This window comes from Pan paniscus, chromosome 1 (genome assembly GCF_029289425.2).
Source record: "Pan paniscus chromosome 1, NHGRI_mPanPan1-v2.0_pri, whole genome shotgun sequence".
Lineage (NCBI taxonomy): Eukaryota > Metazoa > Chordata > Mammalia > Primates > Hominidae > Pan > Pan paniscus.
In genome coordinates this window covers 11,515,487-11,539,448 of record NC_073249.2, presented here as the reverse complement: position 1 = coordinate 11,539,448, position 23,962 = coordinate 11,515,487, and the positions used below count along the sequence as shown (strand labels likewise).

Below are 23,962 nucleotides of genomic sequence, written 5' to 3'. Positions count from 1 at the left end.
GCCTACTTCAGCCTCCCAGAGTGCTGGGATTACAGGCATGAGCCACTCCGCCCGGCCCTGCTGTGCCATTCTTGAATTCACCTTTCTTTTCTTCCTCCTTCTTCCTCTTTCTTGTTTTTCAAACTTTCAGATCAATATGCTTCTCAATTTTAAGGATGACAAAAGTGAATGTCCATGTCCAGAAGAAATTCGTGACCAACTATTGGATTTCCATGAAGATTTGATGACACACTGTGGTAAGGTCTTTTTGATTAAAAGCTCTTATTAATTGTATGTTTTTAATCCATATATCCTGAGACAAAATTAAGTGTATATGCGAATATTTTCACGAATACACACGATACCTGTTAGAAAGTTATATAAAAACATTTATTATTATGGCAAAATGGCAAAATAACTGTCCCTATGTGGGGAGTCCTGAGGGATAGAGAAATCAGAGAGGCAGTTAAACTGAGCAGAAGATGACCAAAATTCTTTCTCTCTTTTTCCTCTTTCCATTAGTGGCAGGAAATGGGAAGGGGGACATGTGGCCAGGTGCCTCTGGCAGGGAGGTTAAGGTTGGTTTAGTCAATGGGTACAAAGTTTCGGTTATACAAGATGAATGAATTCTGGAGATCCACAGCACAACAGGGTGCTTCTAGTTCACAATACTGTATTGCGCACTTAAAATTCTGTTAAGAGGGTAGATGTCATGTTAAGTATTCTTAAAACAACAACAAACAAACAAAACCCCCCAAAACAAAGAAGTGCTGAGAAACTTAGAGGTGTTGGATTTACGTCTGTTCCTGGTGGTGGTGATGGTTTCACAGATGGATGCATGTGTCCAAGCTCATATTGCATAGATAAAATATGTACAGTTTTGTTTATAGTAACCTCAATGAAGCTGTTTTTTTCTCATGTAAGAAAGAAATTTGATCACAAACAGTTGTATTTAAAGCAGTTGAGGGAGTACTTTCTAGAAAATGTAGACTATATCTTTTGAAATTAGTGAATGCCTATGGAAACCCTACATTAAGTTGTATGTCAGTAATCCAAATCTGTTAAGGGAAGTCTCCCCTCCTTTTATTCTAAGAACTTTAAGAATGGAATTGATTAGGTATTCTGGATGGGGTTCCTTTATGCAGTGGTGTGGATAAGCTCTGAAGATTCAATGAAAGAAAATGAACCAGCTGTTTTTAAAGTTATACATAAAAATAATGCCACTGGTTTAACCGGTGGTTATCTTATTTTAATGAAGATCATAAAAACACCACTTTGCATATTAATTTGGTTTATGAATGAAGTACCACTAAGTGACTCCCAGAAAATTATACTACATGTGTGTACATGTATGTGTGTGTGTATATATATATATTTCTACAAATATCCCTTGTAGAAATTTGTATGTATGTGTGTGTATATATATATATATTTTTTTTTCTACAAGTATCCCTGTATTTCTAGTATCCCTACAAATACAGGGATACTAGAATTCTAGTATCCCTAGAAATACAGGGATACTTTAAAACTTTAGAATTACTGCTTCAGATATAAAGCATTCCCTGGTTTAGGGTACCTAATTATGCCTGTTCTCTCTGTTTCTCAACTAACCAAAATACTGCTAAAATTTTTGGAGGCAAGAGAGGAGAATTAAAGTCTGGGGGGCATGGTGTAGGCAGGGCTGGACTGTAAGTCTAGGCAGACAGTATCTGAAGTCCGAGATACCCCAAGGGTCAGCCCAAATAGCAGAATTGATCTTTGCCCCTAAGAGAGTCTTTTTGGTCTCTACTCAGTGTTATATTTTGTTCTGGGTGACAGCCCTGAGCCCACAGGAATAGAACAAAAAGAGAGAGGAAGAAAAGAGGCTGACCAGTGAATGTTATTTATGAGGGCTGGTAAGCAAGATTGCTTAACTTAATGTCAGATGTTTTTGACATTGCTCTAAGTTGTGCATGAAAGAAATTACAAGGCCTCAGAATTATTTGCCCAAGTGTATTCTTTAAATATTTTTTTCTGCCTCTCTGTTTTTTTATACTAGGAATTGAGCTGGATGAAGATGGGTCTCTGGATGGAAACAGTGATTTAACAATTAGAGGGCGTCTGCTATCCCTGGTAGAAAAGGTGACATATCTGAAGAAGAAGCAAGCAGAAAAACCAGTTGAGAGTGACTCCAAAAAGTCCTGTAAGCAGTATGAGAGTGCACTGGCAGAATGACCCAACTGCTGACACTTAACTCATCCTTTGAACGAATGTTTTACTGGATGAGCCAGTGAGATAATTGAGTTTGCAACTTCCAAGAATCAGACTCTTAAGTAGATACCTGTAGCTCCCAGAAATAAACAGCAGCATCAGTCTATGTGTATAGCAACAGATTGAGAGGTAGCAGCATGATAAGGATGGATGGTCTCCATAGAGAACTAGAAATTTAGGTATTTTATCAGAGACCATAAAGAGAAAGTTAAAAGGAAGTATAGTAATTTAGCCTTCGTATCTAAATATGAGGTCGATTTTCAAATATTATTGCATCAAATTAAACTTTTTTCTTAAAATTTAAACAGATATTGTCTTTATATTTTGGTTCTGAAATATTTCCTAAACTGTTATATACTTCTGGTTGATCCATTTCCTATTTCAGAATAATAAGCACCCTTGGGCTGTGAGTGCCTTGGGCACAGCACTCTGAGTAGGTCTGAGGGATCCAGCCTACTTTTTACTTCACTTCTAAGACTGCATTGATTTTAAGATGCAGCAATGGTTTGTTAATAGCTTTCCCTGAAATAAAAAAAAAATAAACTTACGAAAACATTTACAGCACTTTTTTTTTTTTACTTACAACAGAAAACCTTTATTCATACAGTTACTTCTAAATTTATTCTTCAGTGTCACAATCACAAATTTGAGTCAAGTTTTCTTTAAAATCAGAGTTCAATGTTTCTTTTCTTTTTCTTTTTTTTTTTTTTTTGTTTTTTGAGACAGTCTCGCTCCATCACCCAGGCTGGAGTGCAGTGGTGCATCTTCGGCTTACTGCAACCTCTGCTTCCCTGTCTCAGCCTCCTGAGTAGCTGGAATTACAGGCATGCACCAAGACGCCTGATTAATTTTTATATTTTTAGTAGAGACTGAGTTTTACCATGTTGGCCAGGCTGGTGTTGAACTCCTGGTCTCAAGCAATCCACCCACCTCAGATTCCCAAAGTGCTGGGATTACAGGAGTAAGCCACTGTGCATGGCCAGAATTCAACGTTTCTTATGAATCACTTTCTATTATTATCAAGTTTATGATCTTGAGTGGTTAAAATGACAGTGTGGTTTTCAGATATAGGGGAATATATTGGCATTTTATTTGCATTTTGTATTTGGTTAAAAATGGTAGTTTTTGTTTTTGCTTAAATAATTTCCAGATGAAAGTAAAACAGCCTAATTTGAAAGTCAGCCAGCATATTAATACTAGGATTAAGTGCCTCATTGTGCATGAATTGGTCACCCCACTTAATTTTGGTAATTTCACTGTTTATTTGAAAAGATTTGGACATTTCTATTGCTTTTACTATGTTTCATGTTACATTGCAAAGTAATTTTCTGTGTATGTAGTAACTTTTCGCTTTAATATAAATTCACAATCAAATCCTTTTGAAGACATTTTAAATGACAAATATGGATACAACTTTAAGTGAAAACATAATTATACGTAGTCACTAGTGCAAATGACTCAGCTGAGGAGACAGTTGGATAAACATACCTTTTTGAATGTCCGTGACCGAACTTTATAAGGATAAATATCAGGCCTTCTGGGAAGAAAATAATAGAACAAAACAAATAAAAGTAGTAGGACACCTTACATTAATTGCCATACCTTCAATTACATATGAATTGCCAATGGTAATTTTGAAAAAGTGATATAACTATAGCTTATTTAATTATAAGAATGATTTTTAAAGAAAGATATGTATTTTTTTTATCTTTGCATGATTGTAACTGATCTGTATTGAAATATGTATCATCCAAAGAAGGTTATTTTCTTCAAAGAATATCTAGAGCCTTTTCAAGTCTGGTACAAATAGAAATACCAATTTGGGGGTACAGGATATGGACTTGAAATGTCCAACTGATTTGTCTTCTCTTATTTTTCTTTTAAAAAATATCCACAATGACTTTGCAGCCACTCTGCAGCAGCTGATCTCTGAGACCATGGTCCGATGGGCTCAGGAGTCTGTCATTGAAGACCCCGAGCTGGTGAGGGCCATGTTCGTGTTGCTCCATCGGCAGTATGACGGCATTGGGGGTCTTGTTCGGGCCCTGCCAAAGACCTACACGATAAATGGTGTGTCCGTGGAGGACACCATCAACCTGCTGGCATCCCTTGGTCAGATTCGGTCCCTGCTGAGTGTGAGAATGGGCAAAGAAGAAGAGAAGCTTATGATTCGTGGATTAGGGTAAATTATTTAACTACTACAACCCTTTGTCTTGTAAATGTTTTCTAATTGTTATACCTATAGAGTAGTACATTAACTACATTGATAAAAATATATTGTCTGGATTATACGATTATTATACTAAATAGCTTTTCTTTTTTTAATTTATTATTATCATACTTTAAGTTTTAGGGTACATGTGCACAATGTGCAGGTTAGTTACATATGTATACATGTGCCATGCTGGTGCGCTGCACCCGCTAACTCGTCATCTAGCATTAGGTATATCTCCCAATGCTATCCCTCCCCCCTCCCCCCACCCCACAACAGTCCCCAGAGTGTGATGTTCCCTTTCCTGTGTCCATGTGTTCACATTGTTCAATTCCCACCTATGAGTGAGAATATGCGGTGTTTGGTTTTTTGTTCTTGCGATAGTTTACTGAGAATGATGATTTCCAATTTCATCCATGTCCCTACAAAGGACGTGAACTCATCATTTTTTATGGCTGCATAGTATTCCATGGTGTATATGTGCCACATTTTAGAGATAGAAACAAAAGCTAAGTTAGAAAGTTGCTCAGTAATGAAACAAGACTAATTTTACAGTGTGGCACACAGCCAATATCTTTCAGTGTTTTTTTTAAGTCTCATAGTAATGTACAATAATATATAAAAACATAGGACAATAAAAACACATTGATCCATAGGTCTGTGTGGTGTTTAATACATTAAAAAAATAAAAAAACACATTGAAATCCAAGGTGGGTAGTTGGAAATATGAACAGGAAATGATAAGGAAGCTTGTCTTTATCTATTGGGCCTTGGAAAAAGAAGGGGTAGGGGGAACAAATTTTCTGAGAATTCAGCATCATGAGCTTGCATTTCATGTGGATTTGGGGGTTAAAGTTAACACCCCATATTCAAGAGTGAGGATAAAGATATTTCAGAATATTTACTTACAGTCCCTCATTGGAAGACCTTCTAAAATTTTTATGCTAAATGTTAATATATACATTAGGGAGAAGAAAACGGAATTCAGAGAAAAAGAATGGGATGCAACACGTTTTATTGAGTATACTACTGATTTATACATGTATAAATCTAAGCAATCATTAATAATAAGCTTATATAGTTCGGGGATTTGAAAATAAGATGGAAAAATTGCCTGTTGAGTAGTGTTCACTACTCAGGTGATGGTACAGCCAAAGCCCAGGCTGTTTTTTTGTGGTACAGCAAAAGCCCAGGCTCCACCACGACACAATATATGCACGCAGGAAATCTGTATTTGCACCCCCTAAATATTTAAAACATTTTAAAAAATAATTAAAGAAAAAATAAGATGGAATCAAAATCATAACAAAGATAAAAATATATATATATTAAGCTCTATGATGTTCATTAAGAACAATACCTAAACATAAAAATGTAGAATTCTGGAAGATAGGATGTTAAACAGTGATTAGAAGACAAATATTTAGCAGAAAAAAAAGCTGATGTAGTTACATAGATATGAGGCAAAAGAGGAGATAATAAAGGTAACTGCTACATGAATAAAATAGACCAAAAGAAACAATAAAATTGATCAAAGAAACTTAGAGTTAATTCTTTGAAAAAAATGAATAAAATGGAATACCAGGTTTTTCTTTGACAGAACTCAAATACAATCCTGAGGGAAGAAAACAAGTGTATAATGATACAGATTGTTTCATATCATTTCTATACATTTTAACTCAGAAAACAATATTGCATATTGCTCATGGACCTACTAAGTATTTAAAATTATAAAAATGGATGAAAGGTTCTATTAAAAATTCATAATTGTTGCACACTAAAAATAAATATACTAATGGGACAGAGAGGGAAAGCAAAAAAGCCAATTGAGAAAAGCAAACATTAGAGTCTTTATAATTGTATGAGCATAGGTCTTATTTGAGTACTAATATTTAAATCTAACCCGAGGAAGCCTCTCATAAGAGGTTATCTTAATTAACCAAATGAAAAAGAAAGCCTTCCAGAAAATGGAGATCATATTCTTTCTTAACACACAGCAGTAATATGTGCCATTAAAAAGTAAATCATTCATTAGTGATAAAACTCAAAATGATGTTAAAAAGCAAAATGCTTCTTTTTGTGGTATTCAAAATATTTAACACAGAGAGATTCTTAGTAAATGACAGCCTGACTGCTATTTAATTTACCTAAAACTGAAAGCAAATGAGATTTTAAAATCAAGTTACTTCGTTCAAAGATTTGAATTAATGAGACAATAAAAAGAAAAAGCTGCCTTTGTTTACCTTAGTTTGTTCTGGCATGAAATAAGTCAGACCCATATTAGCCTTGGGCATCAAGTTGTTTTTCTGACCTATGCTATCTAAAAGCCCTGTTCATTAAAAATAATACATGCAAAAATCATACTACCCCACTTTCTTGATACAGCCAGAGTAACTAAAGTTTTGCCTATGACTAAATGAATAGGTGAGTAATTCAATTAAAGGAAACTGATTTGAAGAGAAGTTTCAATTTTCTCATAGGCTGTATGTTATATTCTTGCTCTAGATCTAACAAGAAAATGTTTTATAGAAAAGACTCTTGGCATCGATTTGATTTATGTTCAAATAGAAATCAACAGAGCTCTTTATTTGCAGTGAATGATACTTTCTCCTGGACATTATGACCCTTAGGAATACCTTGACACACATATTACAAGAATAAGTAATGCAGTAATGATAATACGAGACATTTTAGGTATTACCTAACACCGTTTCTTGAAACTGGATGTCCGTTTTAATGAGTTAGATTACTTGTACCTGGACTTCATGTATACTCAGTTTCTCTTGGAGAATATGAATCCTTTTAAGTATTTGTCAGAATGATAATATGAATGCAATAAGAAATAACACTATTGTAATTATATACACAAATACTGAATGTAATACTAACAACAGCATATATAAATACTAGCAACAGCATATATATGAAAAGCAGAGATACTTATATATGAAGAATTTTTATATAAACATGGTATAACACTAATTCATATTTTTATCCAGAAGAAGGTTGGACACATGGTTGGATATCCATAAAATTAGGAATGATGTGTCCAAAGTATGTTTCATTTTAACTGTTTACGTATTTACTATGTTTATTACAATGGAAAAGAATAGATATTCATCAACCAATTTTGGTAAATTATCAATATTTTTGAGGAAAACAATTACATTCATTAATTTTTGTGGCTTATTAACTACTGTGATTGCTTTTACTTTTCAACTCACATAAATTATTTCTAAAAGATTTATGAGGAACTTGGTTAACTATTTAGATGTTGCTCTGAGCTTTACCCCATACGTCCATTGTCCTTTCTAGGGATATTATGAATAACAAAGTGTTTTACCAGCACCCTAATCTCATGAGGGCACTGGGGATGCACGAGACTGTGATGGAGGTCATGGTGAACGTCCTTGGAGGTGGAGAGTCCAAGGTAAAGTCTTTGATTCCTGAGATGCTATTTAGTATCATCTCCTGGAGTATATAGATTGATATAGATTGCAGATTTTTTTTTTTTTTTTTTTTTTTTTTTTTTTTGAGACAGAGGCTCACTCTGTCGCCCAGGCTGGAGTGCAGTGCACGATCTCGGCTCACTGCAAGCTCCGCCTCCCGGGTTCACGCCATTCTCCTGCCTCATCCTCCAGAGGAGCTGGGATTAGAGGCGCCCACCACCTCGCCCGGCTAATTTTTTTGTATTTTTAGTAGAGACGGGGTTTCACCGTGTTAGCCAGGATGGTCTCCATCTCCTGACCTCGTAATCCGCCCGCCTTGGCCTCCCAAAGTGCTGGGATTACAGGCGTGAGCCACCGCACCCAGCCCAGATTGTAGATTCTTAATGAGAATTTCTTAAATCCTCTTAGGATGACTGTTTTTAAAGAAGACTTTTTGAAAAAAACACACAAACCTTAGGGAGTTGAACGTACTACTAGTTTTTTTTTCCTTGATTTTGATAAAAATTTCCTGTCTTATACTGTGTAATTTTTGGCCTCCTAAATTATTCTCTTTTAGGGGATATTTAGAAACTGAAGTATCTCATTTAGGGGATATTTAGAAACTTAGAAACATAAAAATTACTCTATGTGTTAATTTATTTTAAAATTTTGAATTATAATTCAGTTCTCATCACGTTACCAGTCCATGGCACAAGCATGTTCTTCAGACTCCACCATCCTCCATGACACAGACATTGGTTGGTTTCACTTAATTTCCAATCCAGATTGAGATTTGATGATAATACTCTTGGATGTATTTGTTGTAGAATTCTAAAGTGAATTCTTTTTTTTTTTTTTTTTTGAGACGGAGTCTCGGTCTCTTGCCCAGGCTGGAGTGCAGTGGCGTGATCTCAGCTCACTGCAACCTCCGCCTCCCAGGTTCACTACATTCTCCTGGCTCAGCCTGCCGAGTGGCTGGGACTACAGGCGCCCACCAGCATTCCCTGCTAATTTTTTTGGTATTTTTAGTAGAAATGGGGTTTCACCATGTTAGCCAGGATGGTCTTGATCTCCTGACCTCATGAGCTTCCTGCCTTGGCCTCCCAAAGTGCTGGGATTACAGGCGTGAGCCACCACACTGGGCCTAAAGTGAACTTTTAAGTGACCACAACTTAATGGTATCAAAAACCAAATTAGTAGAGTAGTATAATAAAAAAAACTTCATATAATCAGTATAATTTTATAACCTCTGATATGAAAATATGTTTTGATATTTTAAATCTTAGGATGTATTTTTCACAATACTGAAATAAGCCCATATTTCATAGGATCAGTCTGTTTACCAGTTAGACAGGCTTAGAAGGATATCATAATATACTGTACTTTATTACAGAAGAACTCCAGAGAGTATCTGGGGTAAACTACGACAATATTTGGTCTCAAGGAAGATGTGTTTGGTGGGGTCAAACATGCAGGCCTTCCAGTCCAGGAAATCATCTCATGAGGTGCAAATCAGGGAGGTTGTAAATCCCTGGAATCAGTAATTCTACTAATATTAATACTGATAAGAACATCCTATTATATGTGCCACGTACTGAACTATATATTTTTCAGAAATCAGCTCAATGAATTCACTCCCCTGCCCCTTACCTAAAGCAAGTATTATTATCCATATTATTCTAACAGAATCAAAGAGATTGCATCATTTCCCATAGAAGCACAGCTGATAGCGGTAGTGAGGCATCACAAATGAATCTGCCTTTCACCTTTGAGAATGGAGTAATAAGTCAATTTCTGTTCTAACCCATCCATGGTAATGAAGTTTCTGAATTAGTGCCAGGCTTGATTTTCATTGACTCAGGGACGAGGCAAATCGTAGTCTGCACATTTGAAGATCTTTGGTATCTGAAGTTTGGCACACACATGGACACACGGGGATTGACGATGTGATTGAGACCTCAATGTATGAACTCAATTTTATAAAGATCGTTTGCTTTCAGCAGCTAATGACATGCTTTATCTGTAGGAAATCACCTTTCCCAAGATGGTGGCCAACTGTTGCCGTTTTCTCTGTTACTTCTGTCGTATAAGTAGGCAGAATCAAAAAGCTATGTTTGATCATCTCAGTTATTTACTGGAAAACAGTAGTGTTGGTCTTGGTAAGTAAATGACTTTTATTTCATCTTTAAGGTTGAAATAATATAATATTATATTTAAAAAGCAAACGTTTGGTTAAAAAATGGGCAATGGACCTGAATAGACATTTCACAAAAGAAGACAGACAGTTGGCCAATAGGTATATGAAAAAATACTCGACATCACTCATCATCAGCAAAGTGCAAATTGAAACCACAGTGAGCTATCACCTCACACCTGTTAGAATGCCTATTATTGAAAAGACAAAATATAATAAGTGTTGGCGAGGGTGTGGGGAAAAGGGAACCATTATACATGTTGGTGGGAATGTAAATACAGCCATTTTAGAAAACATTAAGGAGATTCCTCAAAAAATTAAAAATAGAACTACCATATGATCTAACAGTTTTACTTCTGGGTATATATATCCAAAGGAAATGAATAATCAGTATGTCGAAGAGATACGTGTACTTCCCTGGTCATTGCAGCATTATTCACAATAGCTGAGATATGGAATCAACCTAAGTGTTCATCAGTGGATGAATGGATAGGAAAAATGTCGTACATATTCACAGTGGAATGCCGTTTGGCCTTAAAAAAAGAGGGATTTTCAACAACATGGATGAACCTGGAGGATATTACATTACATGAAATAAGCTACGTGTAGAAACACAAATACCACATGATCTCACTTTCATGTGGACTCTAAAATCAAAGTCGAACTCATAGAAACAGAGAGTAGAATGAGGTTACCAGGTGTGGGGGGGAGTGGTTGGGGAGATGTTCAAGGATACAACATTTCAGTTAGATAGAAGGAATAAGTTCAAAAGCTCTATTATACAGCATGGTGACTATAGTTAATAACAATGTATAATATTCTTGAAAATCGCTGCCAGAGTAGACTTTGAGTGTTTTCACCACACAAAAGTGTATGTGAGGTAATACGTATGTTAACTAGCTCAATTGAGTCATTCCATAAAGTATACATATATTTCAAAACATGTACACAATATATACAATTTTTATTTGTCAATTCAAAATACATAAAAATTAAACTTTAATGTAAATCAATGTAGATTAATACACTATGGATGGTGTTTAGAAATTAAATTTTAAGAGGTAGTATATTTTTATATGGAGTTTATAGTTACAGCACGATCCAGGTTATATTTCATCTTCATTTGAATTAATAGCCTCCCCAGCTATGAGAGGTTCAACACCACTGGATGTGGCTGCAGCTTCGGTGATGGATAATAATGAACTAGCATTAGCTCTGCGTGAGCCGGATCTAGAAAAGGTGAGCAATGTTTCTGCCCTGTGTGTTTGTCTGAATTATGCTTTTTCATGGTTTTCTCAATATTTTAAATATAAGTAAGGTTGGTGCAGAAGTCATTGTGGTTTTGCAATGTGACATTGTGGCCAAAACCGCAATTAATTTTGCACCAACACAATATGTTCTAGTGATATTAGAATTAAAGTACATTATAATTTACATTGCACACTATATAATGTTATATATTACATTGTATATAATTCTACTATACATTATATTGTAGTTAGAAGTTATGAAGAACAATACATTTGAAAAAATGAATTTTCTCTGATGAGAAACATTTTTCTATGGACGGAGAACCAACGTTCTGTATCTGTATTCTTATGTGTTTTTTTATTTTCATGATATCTGCTGCCACTTTTGACTTAATCATACACTTCAGTTTTTAAAAAGGTTATTTTGACATCTCATATGTACATTTTATATCACATATACTTTATTCCAGCACAAAGCATCAGCGATATAGTAAAGCCATGCACTCTAAGGATACTAAGCCACACATGTGTATACCAGCATTTAGAGAAACTTTCCCTGTATTGTAGTTGCAATAGCATTCCAAGTAGTCACCTGACTTTTTTCCTTGCTCACCTGGCATCTGTTCTTCCCTTATCAGCCAAAGTGACCCTCTTAAAAAGATCATGCCAATCCTCCATCCAGTACTCCCCAAAGGCTTTCTATCTCACTCCCAGTAAAAATCAAAGATGTTGCAATAGCTCCTACATCATCTGTTCCTACATACCAGCCTGATTTCATCTCCTACAGCTTTCCTGCACTCTCTCTTCTTTGCTTCAGCCACCCTCGTCCCCTTGCTGTAGCTGGAACACGCCAACTGTGCTCAGCCTCAGGGCCTTTGCACTTGCTAGTCCAACCATCTGCAATATCCTTACCCAAGATACCATCATGGCTCTTTGTAGGCATTCTTTCAGTCAATGCTCCAAAGTCACCCTCTTGATCAGCTCTTCCATATCCATGCTATGTAAAATTGAAACCTTTTCTCCACTTCCTTAAACTCTTCCTGTTTCCTTTACTGCTTTATTTTCAACCATTGGAAATGTAAATATTTGTATATTATGTACACAAATATATACTTTCATTTTATTTATATTTATAGAAACATATTTTAAATATATATTAAGATAATTATATATAAAATAAATATATTTAATCAAACTCTATGTAGTTATGTATTTTTAAAAATTCATCCCCTACTATAATGTCAAACCAGGGAGGTCAGAGTGGTTTTTCCTCTGTTGTTAACTGCTTTGTCCCACCTTTAGAGAACAGTGTCAGCACTGGGTAGACACTTAGTGCATGGCTGTTGAAGACATGAAAGAGTGAAACTCTTCTCCAAATCCTCCTGACATACCAGTCCAGGATCATGAAGTCTTGCATCTCTGAGACACCTCAGGACATGTTTCCCCCGTATAGTACTTAAAATCTTTTAATCTACACACTCATTAAAATGGCCAATACTAATGCAGTTGATAACACCAAACACTGAGAAGGACAAGGAGCAGCTAGAACTCTCTTCTACTTCTGTTGTGATGAGTAATGGTACAGCCAGTGTGGAAAGCAGTTTGGCAGTTCCTTAACAAATTAAACATACACCTACCATAAACTATATGCCTAGCCTTTCCACTGCTAACAATTTACCCAGTAGAAAGGAAAATATATGTCCACACAAAGACTTGGGCATGAGTGTTTCTAACAGCTTTATTCGTCATAGCCAAAAAGTGCAAACAACTTGAATACTGACCATCAATGTATTAGTTGATAAATAACACTGTGATATGCCCATATACGGTGAAATGTCATCCCACAATAAAAAAGAATGAATTGCTGACATATGCTACAATGTGAATGAATCCCAAAATCATATGCTGAGCAAAAGAAGCCAGGCACAGAAAGATACATGCTGCGTGGTTATGTGTACAAGTGTCCTAGAAAATGCAAGCTAAATTGTAGTGAGAGAAAACTGATTGTCTGGGACTAGGTGTGTGGGGAGAAAGGGACTGCAAAGGGCCCAGGTAGCTCTGAGGAGTGACAGCAATGTTCTGCGTCTTGATTATGGTGTGTTCTCACAGATGTCTACATCTCTCAAAGCTCATTGAATTTATACTTCAAATAGATGAGTTTATTGTACATTGGTTTTCTTGCTTCACTATAGTTGATATAAAACATTTTTAGCTATATTATTATTTATTTTTGAAACTGATTTAACTTAAGCTGGATATAACTCAATTTGCTTGATAAGTTGCTCCTCTATCAGTCTTACTTCCATTGATAATGACTTTTCTAAGGATTTCTTTTAAAATTGAATTTCTTGTGAAATATTGTAGAGGACTAACATTCATAGAAAACAAAAATATTTTAAGAGGAAAGGCCAGGCAAAAATATGTTATGTGCTAATTTCATCAATACTGAAAAGTGGGTCATCTTATCAAAAATTTCCTGAACACTGAAACCTTGGCTAAAAAAGTAAAAGTAATGGCTCAAAATAAGGTGTTTGCTAAATGCTGCGTGTCTGATTTGAACCAAGGATGTTTGACTGTGATCTTAGGTTTTTCTCTACGTATTTTCTCACACCTGCTTCCCCATTAAATTGATATATCATTTTGGAAACAATTTCTCTTTAAAATATCTTTGCATCTCATACAGATCTTTTAATATCTTGGGTGGATTCAGTTTTTACATTGCACCAGAGGTCATTAGACATGTTTGCAATTTATGACTTTGATAGATAAGGGTCTCAAGTTAAATGCTATTAAATTCAGAAACATTCTTCTTTCGTAGTTTTACACATAATCCTGCAGCTCTTGGCCCACCCAGACAGACTTGGTTGCCCTGTCTGACAAGGAATTGCGGGTGGATTTATACAGCAGGCACTGTGGGTAATTGTGGGTAGATGAAAACAGAAGGCACCGTGGGCTGAGGCTGCTGCTTTATTGTCTCCAATGTGTTTAAGGAGATGGTGCAAATAAAACAGCAACTGGTTCCAGTCCGTGAGTCTTGAGCCCCGGGCAGATATGTTTGTGGCATTCATTAAAAAGAATGTCTGCTTAGAGAGAGCTAAAAAAAAAAAAAAAAAAAAAGCTTATAGTAGGATCATAAATATTTTTATTATGATGCCATTTTATGACGATATTTAAATATTCCTAAAGTCTAAGGTTTTACTAAAGGGAGTTCAAGTAGATTATCATGAGAGCAAAAAGAACTTGCAAAAATGCATTTGTTTAAAAGCATCCTTTAAGGATGTCATTTATTGTATCCAATGTAAGCATCTAATGACTTTTCATCCAAGGGATAACTCTTTGTTAATCATGTTGTTTGCAGGTAGTTCGTTATTTGGCTGGTTGTGGACTGCAAAGTTGCCAGATGCTGGTGTCTAAGGGCTATCCAGACATTGGGTGGAACCCAGTTGAAGGAGAGAGATATCTTGACTTTCTCAGATTTGCTGTCTTCTGTAATGGTAGGACTTGATTTCTTGAGGTCTTTTGAGTTATCATTAAAACTGCATAGAGATATAATAAGGATTCATCTCAGCACTTTCATGAAGGAAGTATTAGTAAAGAAATCACATATTTTATAATCGATAGGGGTTTTTCACAGTAACCACTTATAATACAATATTTGTTTATATACTTATTTCCTTATTTAAATTAAAAATTTTAGGCATCTAAGTTCTCATAAATTTTTTATTTTGAATTCTAATAATAGTTTGGATTATGATATCATTCTATAATAATAACAAGTTAGTGAGAATCAATAGTTTATGCCTCCATAATGCTTTACTCTGAAAATTTTTAATGCAAGAAAAATTTACTGTGTCTCATATACTTAAAGCTAGTAATTCGGATTACATTTTGGCTTTATTAGTATATTGTTGGGTTTTAGTTATTCTTATACATAGGAAATGATTAGTATAACATTTATTTGTTCAGAACTTCCATATAATCATATTTGTTTACTTATCTTCCCCATTCTACTTTAGGGGAGAGTGTGGAGGAAAATGCAAATGTCGTGGTGAGATTGCTCATTCGGAGGCCTGAGTGTTTTGGTCCTGCTTTGAGAGGAGAAGGTGGGAATGGGCTTCTTGCAGCAATGGAAGAAGCCATCAAAATCGCCGAGGATCCTTCCCGAGATGGTCCCTCACCAAATAGCGGATCCAGTAAAACACTGTAGGTCTAATATACACACCCTCACGAGTGATCCATACTACTTGATGTGAAATTTTACAAAATATATTCTGCATCCTATGAATTGTAATATAACTTGTGGTACAGAAGATTTTTCCCTTTGAAAATATAATGTCTTAGATTGGGAAGAATGAATGGAATTTGGTGCTGGAATAGGTCGAATGAACAAAGAGAGCTGAAGAAGATGGTGTAGATTTAGCAGAGGGAAATTTAGGTTGTAGAAGATGCATCTTATGAATTTTCCTAGGGGAGCTAGGGCAAGTTGGGTTGTTGTAAATGATACGAGGTGAGCCTTTGGGGTTAGACTGGAGTTTAGTGGGAAGGTAGTTAGAATGAGATTTTATGATTAGAAAGAGACCTTTCGCAAATGAAGGGGGGACTTGACTAAACTGTTATGGTGGTAAAACCTAGAAAAGGTTTCATTCTGAGGAGTGTGGTGCTTGCTTGAGGTACAGGAGACAGATACGAGAAGCAGTCACTATTTTACATTTATCTGTAGGTATACATTGTTAATACTAGAGTCCAGTCATCGACATAAGTAAATCCAGGTGTGATGCTTATCTGTGTAGGTGAATGTTCTCCAGCGGGGGCCATGCATCCACACTGCTAGTGCCTCTGGTAAAGATGTAACATAGGGCTTTATTGAGGCACATTTCTAAAGAAAAAAAGAGATAGAGGGCACGCAATCCTGCAAACCCTTTGTCTTTTACGTATAAACTGGGCATAGATGTTCCATGTACACCATAGCCGGATTTGCAGACTGGGAGCACTCCTAGAGCAAGAATGAGCACTCCCCACCACACACACACACACCATGCTACATGCTTATCAGTTTCCCGTGAAGGAACCAGGGAGCTCTTAGGTTCTCTCAGTAGTAGAAAATGTATCCAGAGACCTCTGGCCCAGGACCACACTAGCAAGGGTACACCTGAGGGCCTCACGGACAGCCTTGCATGCCCAGGAATGAGGCTGTCATTCAAAGCCTCACTGTCACTCTGCAGACTGCTGTATTCAGTGGAGACAGCTGTCTGCTGAGTTACCAAGGAGTGAGGATGTGAGCCTCTAGGGCCATCCAGATTTGGCTCTCATCAGCAAGAGAACATGTAATTATATTTTCCCTGCAGAGATGGGGAGGGAGATATGTTGAGATATGTTGGATTCTTTGGCAGGGGTTGCAGGAGGTTGAGTAGTTGGTACAGAGGTAGGTGAGCAAGTGCAATAACATTTATAAAGTACTTGCTCTGGGCAAGCACTGTACTGGATGCCTTACATGTGACCTTGTATAACATCTTTGTCACCCTTTCTCTACGTGTGTGCCACTTATAGAAATAGTCTAAGCTCACACGTCCTTCGATCAGTTATTTTCTTTGTTAATGCACTCACTACCACTAGAAAGGAAAAGAAGCCATCAAATGAGCAGTTCCTCCTTTTCCCCTCAAAGGAATCTTAATACTAAAATTTCCACAGATGTGTTCTTGGTGTTAGAATCTCAAGTCTGATCTTTAACCAGTTGTTATTCTCCCTTAAAAACGTCAAGCTCTACATTATAACATATATGAAACATATCAGAAGAATAATGTGTTACCTAGTAGTCCCTTTCCTCGGAGAGATATGTAATAAACATGAAATGTCAGTTATCCCATTTGCTTTCTCTTTCTTTTGAAACATTCATGAAAGTGATACAGAGGAGGAGGAAGATGACACTATCCACATGGGGAACGCGATCATGACCTTCTATTCAGCTTTGATTGACCTCTTGGGACGCTGTGCTCCTGAGATGCATGTGAGTTCCTGGGAGTTCAGGAGCAGCAATCCTGATTTCTCTGTGTTAAGACATCTATAGCTGACAAAGAGCATAACAGCATCCAAAACCAATAATCTTCATGCTCCATTAAAAATAATAGCTGCAGTCTAATTGCTGAACAAGTGTTTGTTTAGTTGGAAATGTCTCGTTGGTTGTAAAAATTAGTAATGGTATTTCAGTGCAAGTCATTAATAGAGTACTTAAGTTACTCATATCTCTGAAACTCATACAGCCTCCCACATTTTAAGAAGAAAAGAATATATTTTCTGTATGCAATTTCCTCTTATGTTACAGTGCATGCAGAAAACAACTGCTCCTACCAAAAGTCGTTTTCTTTTGTGTATTTAGCTCTATGTGTTTGCCATCGTTTTAGGGGAAAGTGAGAGGGAAGGTGTAGGGGGTGGATATTAAGAGCTATTTAGACCATATAAATTAGTGTCTGTCTGTCTGTCTGTCTTTCTTTCTTTCTTTCTTTCTTTCTTTCTTTCTTTCTTTCTTTCTTTCTTTTTTATTTCTTTCTCTCTTTCTCTTTCTTTCTTTCTTTTCTTTCTTTTCTCTCTCTTTTTTTTTTTAATTGAGACAAGGTCTTGCTCTGTCTCCCAGGCTGGAGTGCAGTGGCATGATCTCAGCTCACTGCAATCTATGCCTCCCAGGTTCAAGTGATTCTCCTGCCTCAGCCTCCTGAGTAGCTGGGACTACAGGCACATGCCACCACGCCCAACTAATTTTTGTATTTTTAGTAGAGACGGGGTTTTGCCATGTTGGCCAGGCTGGCCTGGAACTCCTAACCTCAAGTGATCCAACTGCCTCGGCCTCCCAAAGTGCTGGGCTTACAGGCATGAGCCAGCGTACCCAGCCTAGATTAGTGTTTTCTGAAACTTTTTGACCCAAATGAAATTAAAGTTTCGTGGAATAATACTTTTACTCTGTAATACATTCTGATATTTTGTTCTTTATTTTATTGTAGTTGATTCTGTGTTATTCTATTATATTCATTTAAAAAAAAATCCTGGCCCAGGGCCCAAAACATTCATTTCCAGATCTTTTAATGGGAAACAAACCCAGAGTTTGAGAGTTTGAAACACATTGGTGCTGAGGTAGTTAAGAACTGTAAGTATATTTCTAAAGTGGGATGAGCATGAAGCCAGGGCTTTCTTACAAAGCACCTTTTTCTCTACCCTTATTATCTATATTTCTTTTGGTTTTGGTTGGGTTTTTTGTGTGGTTTAGGTTTTTCATACCCAGAGGTTAAAACTTCCTTGATGTACTCTTTTGTTGTGAACAGAGAGGAATCACAGGATAGAGAAATGTTAGAATGTTAGAAAACTGGAGTCTGATTTTTATAAAAACTTAAACTTTGCTGCTAGTAAGATTCTTTCATCTTAGTAAATGGAAACAGAGACTATTAAAAGTTTCTGTGCTGGAGGTGATTACTGACAACAACAACAAAAATACTTGCTCACAATATTTGTTACTTTTCCCATCTCAGAAAAAAACATCAGCGAAACAGAGAGAAAGTATACTAATAAATAGAAGTTTTCATTCTATTATATCAATGGGGGAAAACTAAGTGAAGTAATAAGGGACCAACCTTGGCATTTCTGAAATTTATGCATCTTCACAACTATTATTTGAGGCCTCCTGTGTGCCAGAAATTGTGCTTGAGTTTCACACCCTGTAATGAGGTAAACAGATGCCCATCCCGGCTCTTCAGACCTAGTCTGTCCTGAAGACTTGCTGAGATTCTTGACTGTATTTTCATCCACAGTCATCCTGGGTACTTCATGTCAGTCTAAAAGAACTGTTAGGATTTATGTTCGTCATTTCCTCCACATTATATATCCAGCCTTGGGAGAAATCAGGGTCGAAGACAGATGGATATGCAATTCATTTCTTAGCATAAAGCAAGAAAGAAGCTAATTTGGTCATAAATATTAGTATATGTTCAGAGTCTAATGATAATTTTCTTTGTATTATTGCTCATGTTATTGATAGGTATTTACATGTAATTTTGGAAAGTAAACTTTCATAAACACGTCAGATTCTCAATATATCTTAACAGTCCCCAAAAGGATAAAAACTATTATTCTAATGGATGAACCAACTGGCCTAGACCATAGTATAAATAACTTGGTGTATGCTGAAATCACTGAAAACTGTTTGAGCAAGTAAATATTCGCAGGTAAGCCAGAAAACTATTTCTGAGAGAGGCATAACTTTATGTATACACTGATCAGAAAATTATTTTGGACTTGGATTCCAATACTTCAGATTTCCTAGACAGAATTGTAACATTGATGTCACAAAGTTGTTCTAATGTTTTTTTTTCCCCTGTATAGTTGATTCATGCTGGGAAGGGAGAAGCCATCAGAATTAGGTCCATTTTGAGATCCCTAATTCCCCTGGGAGATTTGGTGGGCGTTATCAGCATCGCTTTTCAGATGCCAACAATAGCCAAAGGTAAGGCCAACTTCAATTTGTCCTAATTCAGTAGGATGTTGGATGGCATCATGTTCTAAAGAATGTTTTCCGTACTCAACATCCCAGCCTCTCCACTTCCTAAATTAGGTGTATACTACTTAAATTAGTTTTTTTAAAAAAGCTGTAAAGTATATATTTTATAATTTTTTCCTTTTTTTTTTTTTTTTTTTTTTTTGAGTTAGAGCCTTGCTCTGTAGCCCAGGCTGGAGTGCAGTGGCGTGATCTTGGCTCACTGCAAGCTCCGCCTCCTGGGTTCAAGCAATTCTCCTGCCTCAGCCTCCCAAGTAGCTGGGACTACAGGCGCCCGTCACCACGCCCGGGTAATTTTTTTTGTATTTTAAGTAGAGACGGGGTTTCACCGTGTTAGCCAGGATGGTCTCGATCTCCTGACCTCATGATCCACCTGCCTTGGCCTCCCAAAGTGCTGGGATTACAGGTGTGAGCCACCCCATCCAGACTTTTTTCCATTGTTTTTAAAGCTCATTGTTTTTAAAGCTGTGTTTGCTTTGAGATTTTAATTTTCTTTTATATGACATTTCAGACAGCTTCCAGAGAAGCAGAAACATGCACTGCTACCCTCCATTGTCTTATGTCCTGCCTTGTGTCATTGGTCGCAAGCTCTTCTGTCTTTCTTGACCTTAGTTCCTTAGTTCATGCATTTTGATAGTTTTCATTGTCACTTTCTTGTAATGCTTTTCTATTAAAAGCACTGATGATACTGATGATAGCTTTTGACTTAGAGATTTTAAAATCCCCTCTCTGTTAAAAAGAGTGTTTGTTGTTTTTTTGGTTTTTTGTTTTTTTTGAGATGGAGTCTCACTCCGTCGCCCAGGCTGGAGTGCAGTGGCACGATCTTGGCTCACTGCAATCTCCACCTCCCAGGTTCAAGCAATCCTCCTGCCTCAGCCTCCCAAGTAGCAGGGACTACAGGCACGTGTCACCACGCTGGGCTAATTTTTTGTATTTTTTGTAGAGTCAGGGTTTCACCATGTTAGCCAGGATGGTCTCAACCTCCTGACCTCGTGATCCGCCTGCCTCGGCCTCCCAAAGTGCTGGGTTTACAGGCATGAGGCACTGCTCCTAGCCAAAAAGAAGTGTTCTTTTCATGAGTAAGGAGAAAATGTTTTTCAAGATTAAAGAAGTTATTGAAGACAACTAAAATAAGTGTTAAATCCCAAATTATACTTTGTTTTTACTTTATCAAATGTAAGGTGTTTTTTTTTTCAGTTTTCAATACTTTATTGGATATTTATACATAAATCATTTACATGAAAGACTTCTAATTGTAGAACAAAACATAATTAGGGGCCAGGCGTAGTGGCTCATGCCTGTAATCCTAGCACTTTGGGAGGCCAAGGCAGGTGGATCACCTGAGGTCAGGAGTTCGAGACCAGCCTGGACAACATGGCAAAACCCCATCTCTACTAAAAATACAAAAGTTAATCAGGCATGCTGGTGGGCATTTGTAATCCCAGCTACTCAGGAGGCCGAGGCAGGAGAATTGCTTGAACCCGGGGCAGTGGGGAGGTTGCAGTGAGCCAAGATTGCACTACTTCATTCCAGCCTGGGTGAAAGAGCGAAACTCTGTCTCAAACAAACAAACAAAAAACATAATTAGGCAGGAAGTGCATGCTATATATATTCCTTTTCTTTCATTAATTATGCCCCTAGAGAAGGCAGGCTATAATAGCTCAAGTCTAGAATGAAAGGGGTCACCATATACCTGAAGGTAGCTCATCCTGTTTGCCAGTCATGATTATGAGAAAGTAAAGTCTCATGTATGCTAACCTTACAAACCCAAATCTACAAGGTGGCAAAACTACCGTAATAATTGAACGCTCATTATAGCTTTAGGCAAAGCTAGAAATTAAAAATTTTCCCCGCCTTTGGCTTCCCCACGTGAGACAGTTTCTTTTCCTTGTGCATCTGTAGCTCATCTTCATTTGCTGTCTCTGTACCTGTCTTCTAACTCATTTTCATTTGCTTAAGGAAAATATCTTTTCTTTACTCTATGCTTTGAGCCACAAAATAGACACTATCAGGACAAAGATAATAATAGTACCAGTGACATACAGATTAGGAAATAGGGAAGCATTAAATTTTGTAGTAACATAATAACAAAGAACCAAGAACATAGATTGTAAGAGAGCCCAGAGGTCCTTTACAGAATGGGCCCCAAAGTTTCCAGGTACCTCCTCATTTCCTCCAGTCATCTGCCTTTAGCAGCCTTCAAGAGTTTTCAAGTTGCTTTCTTTCCTTTTGTAGTTAGTTGTGCTCTAATATGTTATTTTTCTTGAAATATATGCAGTATATTGTCTACATCGGGAGTCACAGTGGTTTGTGTGTGTGTTTGTGAATTTTGTATCACAGTCACAATGAAAGTTAACTTTTAACAACACAATCCATTGGTATTTGTTAAATCTCTGCTTTTTTTTTTTTTCTTTTTTTTTTGAGACAGAGTCTCACACTGTCGCCCAGGCTGGAGTGCAGTGGCGCAATCTCGGCTCACTGCAAGCTCCGCCTCCCGGGTTCACGCCATTCTCCTGCTTCAGCCTCCCGAGTAGCTGGGACTACAGGCGCCCGCCACTATGCCCGGCTAATTCTTTTGTATTTTTCGTAGACACGGGGTTTCACCATGTTAGCCAGGATGGTCTCGATCTCCTGACCTCGTGATCCGCCCATCTCGGCCTCCCAAAGTGCTGGGATTACAGGCGTGAGCCACCGCGCCCGGCCAAATCTCTGCTTTTTTCAGCCAGGTGTGGTGGTGCACGCCTGTAGTCCCAGCTACTCAGGAGGCTGAGGCAGGAGAATCACTTGAACCTGGGAGACGGAGGTTGCAGTGAGCCACGGTCGTGCCACTGCACTCCAGCCTGGGCAGCAGAGCGAGACTCTGTCTCAAAAAAAAATTTTTTTTTTTACTGCTTTCCTTTTGTGGAGAATGTAGACAGAAACCTGTAGGTTTTTATGTCACCATAGCTGTGCATGTAACTTTATGTGGCTGTGCATTCACTGCAGAGCTTCAACCCCCAATGTTTCTTTCTCCTTTCAATGACAACTCAGTTGGTCTATAAGCATCACCAAGTAGCAGTAATAATGGTTATTATACATTCCATATTTAGTATGTGAAGTTTGTCTCTAAAGAATGATATTTTCCCTTCTCAGGATTAGCTAAGGTCTTCCTCAGACATTTTTATCATATTTATTTCCAAGCTAGAGTATGCCTCAGAATAATAATGAAAGAAGGAGGGGTTCAGAAAACTTGAGGAACAAGCACATAATCTTGCAGCTCTTGGCCCAGACTGATTTGGCCGCCCTGTCTGAGGCAATAATTGTGGGTGGATGAATACAGCAGGCACTGCTGGTAATTGCGGGTGGATGTATACAGCAGGCACTGCGGGGTGACACTGCTGCTCTGTTGTCTCCAGTGTGTTTGAGGAGATGGTGCAAATAAAACAGCAACTTGAGCCAATCTGTGAGTCTTGAGCCACAGGCAGATGCATTTGTGGCATTCACTAAAAACAATGTCTGCTTGGATAAGAGCTTAAAAAGCAAAGCATATAGAGCAGGATCGGTGAGCTGCTCCCTTTTTCCCTAGGCACAGCTACGGTTTAAGATAATAGAATACTGTACATTTAAATTCCTTTTTAATGTGATTTTTAGGAGAATTGAAATTGAATTTTATATAGATTTTTAATTGAAAATCATAACATACTGATTTGACACTAAGGCTAAGTCAGCTTTGGCTGGATTTTAAATCCAGTTTTAGTTGGTTTAAATACAACTCTGTCAGTTACTGGGTATGTGACCTTGGACTAGTTACTTCTCTAAAGGCTAGTTTTCGTCATTCATTGAATAAGAGTCATGATAGCAGCCTCACAGCTGGGTTGTGGGAATTGTGTAAGATCGTGTCAGTAACATTCCTAGTGCAGTGCCTGACAACAGCACAACACATCAGAACTATTATTCTTATAATGTAAGGAAAGGAATGTATTAGTTATATTGGGTGTTATAATTATAAGGAATGGATACTACCAGGCATTATCCTTTCATCTAGTTTCCTTTAGAACATTATTTGTTTGTTTTCATGATTCACATATAAAATTTGTTCATTGACTATACGTGGAAACAGAAAAGTTGTCATTT

The 23,962-nt window shown here is 37.2% G+C and overlaps 1 protein-coding gene across 4 annotated transcripts in view; it reads left to right on the top strand.

Annotated features, from left to right (window-relative positions):
* RYR2 (ryanodine receptor 2) overlaps window positions 1–23,962 on the top strand; it is a 788,503-nt gene that overhangs the window by 576,610 nt on the left and 187,931 nt on the right. For all 4 annotated transcript variants that reach the window (XM_034949586.3, XM_055098600.2, XM_055098645.2 and 1 more), the window contains 10 exons: window positions 131–236; window positions 2,018–2,161; window positions 4,138–4,411; window positions 7,757–7,871; window positions 9,896–10,028; window positions 11,199–11,302; window positions 14,672–14,807; window positions 15,330–15,516; window positions 17,212–17,317; window positions 19,678–19,798. In XM_034949586.3, coding sequence (XP_034805477.1) covers window positions 131–236; window positions 2,018–2,161; window positions 4,138–4,411; window positions 7,757–7,871; window positions 9,896–10,028; window positions 11,199–11,302; window positions 14,672–14,807; window positions 15,330–15,516; window positions 17,212–17,317; window positions 19,678–19,798 — 1,426 coding nt within the window. The remainder of the gene's footprint in view (window positions 1–130; window positions 237–2,017; window positions 2,162–4,137; window positions 4,412–7,756; window positions 7,872–9,895; window positions 10,029–11,198; window positions 11,303–14,671; window positions 14,808–15,329; window positions 15,517–17,211; window positions 17,318–19,677; window positions 19,799–23,962) is intronic.